Genomic DNA, 7,690 nt, shown 5'->3' with positions numbered 1-7,690 from the left:
TTAGCGGTTCTAGTCATGAATCAAAAAAAAGTATGCCAACTTCAGCAGGTAATAAGGTAGACAACTGGAATTAGGCCTTTATTTCAAAGGAAATGGAGGACACAAATAGGGAGGTTGTGTACAGGTCAGACCACAGCTGGAATACTAGTAACAGCTTTGGCCCTATTATGTAAGGAAATTATATATTGATATTGGAGGCAGACCAGACAAATTTCACTTGGTTAATCTTAGATATGGAGTTTTTTTTTTCTATGAATAGAGGTTGAGTAGATTGGGCCTATAATCATTGGAGTTTGGAAGAATGACAGGCGATCTTACTGAAACATAAGATTATTAGGGGGCTTGATAGGATGGATGTGAAGAGTTTGTTTCTAATGATGGGAGAGCATAATGTTAGAGTAAATGGTCACTCATTTCAGAAAGAGCTGTTGAGGATTCTTTTCTCTGAAGGTACTTAATCTGTGAAACTCTTTACCATAGGGGGCTATCAAGGCTGGATCAATAAGTATGATCAAGGCTGAGAGAGATAGATTACTAGAAATAGGTATATGGGGATAATGCAGGAAAGTAGAATTGGGGATTATCAAATCAGCCGTGATCTCACTGAATCATGGAGCAGATTAAATAGTTCGAATAGCATACTTCTAATCTTATGTCTAATGATCTTATTGGCTACAAAATGGATGATACATCATCTATTTTGCACTTATATACAAAGTGGAAACAACCTTGATTCTCCATATTAATGAGTCCCTTGCAGTATTAACTTCTGCCTGTTTCCACTGGTGCCATTGATCCAAACATGACTAGACATATAAGTCTATCACTTGCACCACCATATCAGTTGACTTTCTGTCTCTGCAATGTAATAACTTTGCTAAAAATGTGGTAGAAAATTTGTTTTAGTGTCCGATCTCAGTTTGCATTGCATTTCTCGCAGCAGAGTGAGAATTTGTCTGAGAACATTCTGGGCCTGTTTCTTATCAAGGTCTCTACAAGCTTAGCTCGCTGTTTGGCTCATTGCATCATCAACCTAATGTGACTTCTTGCTACTTAAGGCTATGTCCAAATCATCTTGATATCAATGTAACAGAAAGTAAAGAACTGCTGTTCAGAATATGAAAAATCTCTCACCTGTTTGCTCATCATGTACTTGGTCATCGGAATGTAATGAGTTAAAGGCCAGAATTGGTTTCATTAAATGTTGGTTTATTGCATTGTCAAAAATAGTTACAGGAAGAAATCATATCATTCCCTTAAAAACAAAATCGGCAACATGTGAAATTCGACTGATCTGTGATCAGAACTCAGGTGGGAGACCAACAAAATGCAGACAATAATGGTGCAAATGGTTGTCTTTTCCCTCTGTCAGGTGGAACAGCAAGAGATCAGTGAAATACTACCACCAGCATTTCAAAGCCTGTGTTTTTAACTTTCCTAAAAATACACATACACACAAAGTAGTCCTTTTTGTAACATTTAGCTTAGCTGTTTGCATATGTACAATTGACTTGATAGCAATCACATTCTTCGTGTCACAAGAGTTTAATTGCAGTTAAGGCAAATTTCTAACTCCTACCCCCACTCACAAACCACCAGTGGATGAGTAAAGATTAAAAGGGCTTATCCCAAGATTGCTACCTTATAATGGTGCATCAAAGTATCATTATCATGAAGTATATTATCATGAAGTCAATAGTTTTATTTATAATGTTCATTCCTGTTAGCAACAACCCTTCAAAAAGTAAAGGAGTTCAATCATGTTGACAAAACACTTAAAATTCACAATCTGCTCTTCAAATAAGTTACTTTTCAGATCGGCCCCACTGTCACTGATTATGCAAGATGGAATATTTGACTCAGTCTAAAATTTATTGCACTGAGTTTTGTTGCAATTGAAGGATTACTATTTTGGGCAGGAACAAGAAAAAAGTAAAACTCGTGTTTTTCTTGAAAGAAATGTGATGCTTCATTTGATAACACAATGAACACCACAAACCTTTTAGTAATTGTTACTAATTGTAGAAAGTTTAAGCAGCTTCAGTATCCACTCTGCTCCCACAGGAGGACTGTATTTGTTCTTTGATTTGTTACTGCCACTTTAATGCTTTTGTTAAATTATTTCCAAAATTACATTAATGCAGTTGCCAGATAAAAAATTAACTTTCACTGTTCTCTAGGTTTTTGGCAGCAGGTATTTTGGATCCTTTTAAACAACGTCAACAGCTATTTTAATAGGTGCTTATTATATTTTCTAACCTGAATTAGATACAATGTATATCTGTGGCCTTTCAACAATTGTTTCATTACTTATTATCATACACTGTACTATAATAGTGTAAAAATCAATTAAATAATTAGTCAGAGAATTTATTTTATATGTCATAAATTCCCTAGCTAAGTTATAGAATTGATTCTTACATCACAATAGTGCAGTGTATGACAATATACACTACATTTAAATATATAAATTTGTAAAGCAATGTCTTTCTACAGCACAAGGTTATTTTCCCCTCCAAACAACAAATGGAAAACTGGGCTCTTCTTAATAGGGATAAGGACAGCTTATCATTAATATAAAAATATTATGATTGAAATTGTCTAAGCTTTGGGTCACGAATTCCAATCCCAATAATGCAAATTCATTCAACTGCAATCTATTTCTTAGTTATGAATCTTGTTTCTTTAAAAAAGTATTTGATAGGTGAACCATTATCGTTGGCAAGTTCAATGCTGTTTGTTTGAAAAATATATTAAAAAAATTCTAATACCGGACTTTACAATAACTTAGCAGTTATTAGAGTTTACAATACTTCCTGGTTGTAAGTAGGAATAATACACTGTTGTTTGATTGGACAATACTCTTGGTGTTAATAGAAGGTGAGGCACCCCTGTTGTAATTAATCATTGCGACACCGAGGAATTGTTAAAGAATAGCATAGCCTAGTAATTCTGGTAGGTATGGTGCATAATAGTTGTTGAGGGTATGCTACCTAGTGTTACAGACTATTGGAATGGCTACTAATAGACCAAAAGGAGATCATTCAGTCTATGTTGGTACTCTGCAACTCAGCCAGTTTCACCAATTCTCCCTGTTTTTCTCTTTAATCCTGTCATTTTTATTTCCCAAGATAATTTATCTCTTGAAATGATGGAATATGCCTCCACCACTCTCACGCAATTCATTCCAGATCCTAATTTCACACACAAATTTTTTTTTTCCTCAGGTCAACTTTGGCTTTTTGGTCATTCATTTTCAACCAATGATTCTTAGCCAAAGGAAACAGCTTCTCCCTATCTGCTCTTTCCAAAGCCTTGATGATTTTGAACACCAACATCAAAATGATCTCTCAATCAACTTTTCTTTAAGGAAAACAATCTTAGCTTCTTAAATCTATCCAAATAGTTAAATGTCCGCTTTTCTGGAACTATTCTCATACACCGTTTCTGCACCCTCTCTAATATTAATTTTCACTTTATTTTTGCAACGTTGCCCAGGATCCTGCATAGATCATTAACCACTTCCTTGACCAGTCTGCCACCCTCAACAATTTATGTCTACATACACCAGGTCATCCAATATTTATTAGACAGTGTGAGACTTCATACTCATTTGAGGGAATGGTATTTAACAAATAATAGAGGATACAGGATCTGAGTGGTTATTAAATGTTACAGTAACTTACTAGTATCACTAGGTATGGGAGGCTACAATAGCTGACTAGTTATTAGAAGGTGTGATAGCGCAGATGTTATCAAAGGACACCTAATAGTTATAGAAGGTACAATGCCTAGTAATGCTGTATTAGAGACTCAGCAAGAACCTTGCTCGGATGGGTAACAGGAGGATTAATCTTGAGCTAGAATTCTAATTCTAATACAAATGAAGAATAAGCATTTAATACAGATATTGCTTAGTTCACCCAACAGTAATTCAATTTCTGTAGTGCCACATTGGTGCATATTGAAGTAACAGTACTCCAACAGGTTTGTTGCTTAGTTCTGCATTTCCTGCAAAAAAACAAAAAGTCACACATATTACTAAGTTGTTAACTTAAAAATCTTTTCTCATCCATGAGAAAGTCACTCAAATGCAGCAGGTCTAAGTCACATCTATTAGTTACATTTGAAGATACCAATGGCTATTTTAATTGCCACATGAAGTAAGATGGCTACTGCAGTGATTGGAATAAGGTCAGCCAGGTGGACCTCACAGAATGAGTTCTCTGATTGGACCAGATTAACAGTCCCACCAGGGAGCCCTGGCTGCCAGATATAAACAGGAGTGTCAAGGACTTTCCATGTGCAAATAAGGAGCGACTTGGTGATGGGATACCAGCATCTGTAGAGTTTCTCAGCTACTGTAGGTGAATATTGGGATGCTAAGCTCATTTGCTGTTTTCCAACTTCCTATTTATCTGGCATTGATGTTAACAGCATGTTTACTGCTCATTTATCCCACCTGAAAACATTAAACAGAACTTCATTTACAACGGATCAACAGATCTCAGGAAATCCATGAGAATCATAAGTCAACTAGCAAGTTATAACAGAACAGGTTCTAAGAGCCAAGTGGCCTTCTGCAGCTCCTATTTCATATCTTCTTGAGTTATTACTTATATATGAGCACTTTGATATTTTTTGATCTACACCATGCGAACATGCAGAATATTGTGTTCACTAGTTTGTTGTGTAGTTTATATCTCAGAGCAATGTAGATATGATAAAATCAAGGTGTTATGTGAATGGGAAATTATTTCCAATATTTTAAAATATCACTGGCCACAAAATGTCTGTACTCATGCTGAAGCTCCGATTTCCAACACTTTCTACAACTTTTCTTTGAATCTGCACCCAGCTTAACCAATAACACACAGTGATTATCAATAGGCAACAGGCTCACATAATCAAAGAGAACAAGTGAGCACATCATAATGCAAAACCAAAAACTTATAGGCTTGCTGCCTGTAGATCAACTACTTAATTTATTGAACATTTTTAATGTAGGAAAAACATCCCTCGCTCTTTCCAGAGGTATACTTGGAAAACAGACTGAGCCAAAACAGAGGATATAAGGACAAGGAAGCCAATAACCTAATAAAAGAAATGGATTTTAAGGAGAAACCTAAAGGAGAGGCAAAAGAGATTTGCATAGGAGATTAAACACGAAGACCTGAAAACATGGTTACCAATTGTGTAGTGAGGAAGGGGAGGACTGCACAAGAGGAACATAGAGGTGGAGTGCAATAAGAAGTGACCAGACTATGACCAAATTTAAAGACAACATCTTAAATATAAGCTTTTTAAGGCTAGGAGCCAGTGCCAAAGCAAACACTAACAGTAAAAGAGACTTTGGAGTGCAGGTTCATAGTTCGTTGAAAATAGAGTCACAGGTAGATACGATAGTGAAGAATGTATTTGGTATGCTTGCCTTTATTGGTCACAGCACTGACTGTAGGAGTTGGGAGGTCATGTTGTAGCTGTACAGGACATTGGTTAGGCTACTTTCAGAATATTGTGTGCAATTCTGGTCTCTCTCCTGTAGGAAGGACATTATGAAACTTGAAAGGGTTCAAAAAATGTTTACAAGGATGATGCCAAGGTTGGAAGGTTTGAGCTATAGACAGAAGCTGTTTTCACTGGAGCATCAGAGGCTGGGGAGGAGGTGGGGAGGGAGGTCCTTATAGAGGTTTATAAAATCATGAGGGGCCTGCATAGTGTAAATAGACAAGGTCTTTTCCCTGGGATGGGGGAGTCTAAAACTAGAGGGCATAGGTTTAGGGTGAGAGGGGAAAGATTTAAAAGAGACCTAAGGGGCAGAGGGTGGTGGAATGATGTGTCAGTGGAAATGACGGAGGCTGGTACAATGTAAAAGACATCTGGATGGGTATATGAACAGAAAGGGTTTGGAGGGATATGGGCTATGTGCTGGCAAATGGGACTAGATTGGGTTGGGATATCTGGTCAGCATAGATGAGATGGACTGTAGGGTCTGTCACTATGTTGTACATCCATGATTCTATGATTAACTGCGAGTAAGATAAGATCAGAAAGTGCTAGAAATGCTCAGATGGATTGACAGTCTCTACAGAGAGAGAAGAACTGAATTTGAGGCCAATGATGCTTCTTCAGAACCCCTGCTGCCAGACCTGCTGAGTTACTTTAGCACTTCCTGTTTTAAATTCAAATCTCCAGAATCCACAGACTGATAACTCCCCTGAAGAATTAAATACAGTGCATAACAGTGATGTGCACAGACTTGTATACCATCAACTTGTCTCTTAGCTCAATGCTGCAAAGGTTCAAAGAGCGAGTTAAGAAGCACTTGGATTCTCCCTCACCTCTTCGTCCTTTTCAGGTGAATAGTGAGATACTAGTGTGCCTTGTGAGGAAGTAGGAATAGCTGTTTCAGGCTTCTAAGAGGCCTTCTCGGGTAATCAGGGTGTCTTCAGTGCATTGGTTTGTCAAGTATTTTGACCATTATAATGGAGTCTGTTACAAGAACTTGCTTCTCATTAGCATTTTGTTTATCTGATATCTTAGGGATGTTTACAGTGTCCTCCACTGTGGAAATCTATGCAAAATATCAGTTTAAAATATCTGCTATTTCCCTGTTACATTTTATCAATTCCCCGATTGCATCCTTCATGAGTCCCAAGCACTCTTCCATTGCTTTCTTCTTTATTGTATGCCCACAGAAACTCTTGCTGTTTGTGTGAATATTTCTCGTCAATTTACTTCCACAATAATTTTTCTCTGTTTTATCTTTTTTCATCATCCATTGCTGGCATCTAAAAAAAATTCAATCTTTTGGGCTACCAATAGTTTTTGCCATTTTGTGTATCTTAGTTTTAAATTGAATACTCTCCATTCATAACTATATGGTGGTGCATCCTTCTCATTGAGGAATTCTTTTTGACCTGAACAAAAGTTTTCCTGAGTGTTGCTGAGTATCTGCTTTAATGTCTGCCACTGCTCATCTACTGACCTTCCCTTTAGTCTATTTTCTAGGCTGCTTCCACCAATTCTTTCTTCGCATCTCTGTTAGTATCCAGATTTAAGTTGATTTTGATAAGTCTTTTTGGATCACTTTTATGTTCCTTGCTAGATTTCATTCATGTTCTATTTTCCCTTTTCTTATCAGATTCTTGTTCCTGCCTTACTGGGCCAGAAATTGCTCCTAATCCTCAGAATCACCATTATTTCTGGCATTTGCATCAGTCACTTCTTTGATTAATGCAATCTTTATCCTCTTCCATTAAACATGATTGATTCAACTTTCCCTTGGTATGCCTGTGCCTTCGTGGCATGCATAAGCTGGTAGACTTTATAGAATTTGTAGACCTTATAGGATTTGTGTTAAATACTAGTCATTGCCCATATACCATCATATCATTCATGAATATTTCCGATCTAACCTAGCTAACTTGTGCCTTGTACTTCTATAATTTCCTTTGCTCAGGTTTAGAACTTCAGTTTCGGAATAAACTATATCACATAAAACATAATCCAAAATTATTTCATATTATGGTTACTATTTCCAAAAGTTGCTTGACAGCAAGGTTATTAATAAGGTAAAAACAATGACTGCAGATGCTGGAAACCAGATTCTGGATTAGTGGTGCTGGAAGAGCACAGCGGTTCAGGCAACATCCGAGGAGTAGTAAAATCGACATTTCAGGCAAAAGCC

At 36.9% G+C, this 7,690-nt stretch overlaps 1 protein-coding gene across 1 annotated transcript in view; it reads right to left on the bottom strand.

Annotated features, from left to right (window-relative positions):
• Positions 1–1,194: 1,194 nt before the first annotated feature.
• The window catches only part of LOC122549047 (embigin-like), a 49,114-nt gene continuing 42,618 nt past the window's right edge, over positions 1,195–7,690 (bottom strand). Inside the window, exon 9 of the mRNA XM_043688232.2 lies at positions 1,195–4,011. Within this exon, the coding sequence (XP_043544167.2) occupies positions 3,997–4,011 (15 nt within the window). The 3' untranslated portion in view covers positions 1,195–3,996. The remainder of the gene's footprint in view (positions 4,012–7,690) is intronic.

This window comes from Chiloscyllium plagiosum, unplaced genomic scaffold, assembly GCF_037043375.1.
Source record: "Chiloscyllium plagiosum isolate Xiang-an unplaced genomic scaffold, Cpla_swu_hap1 HiC_scaffold_1, whole genome shotgun sequence".
NCBI lineage: Eukaryota > Metazoa > Chordata > Chondrichthyes > Orectolobiformes > Hemiscylliidae > Chiloscyllium > Chiloscyllium plagiosum.
Note: the sequence above shows the minus strand (reverse complement) of the source record. Positions and strands in the feature narration are given on the sequence as shown.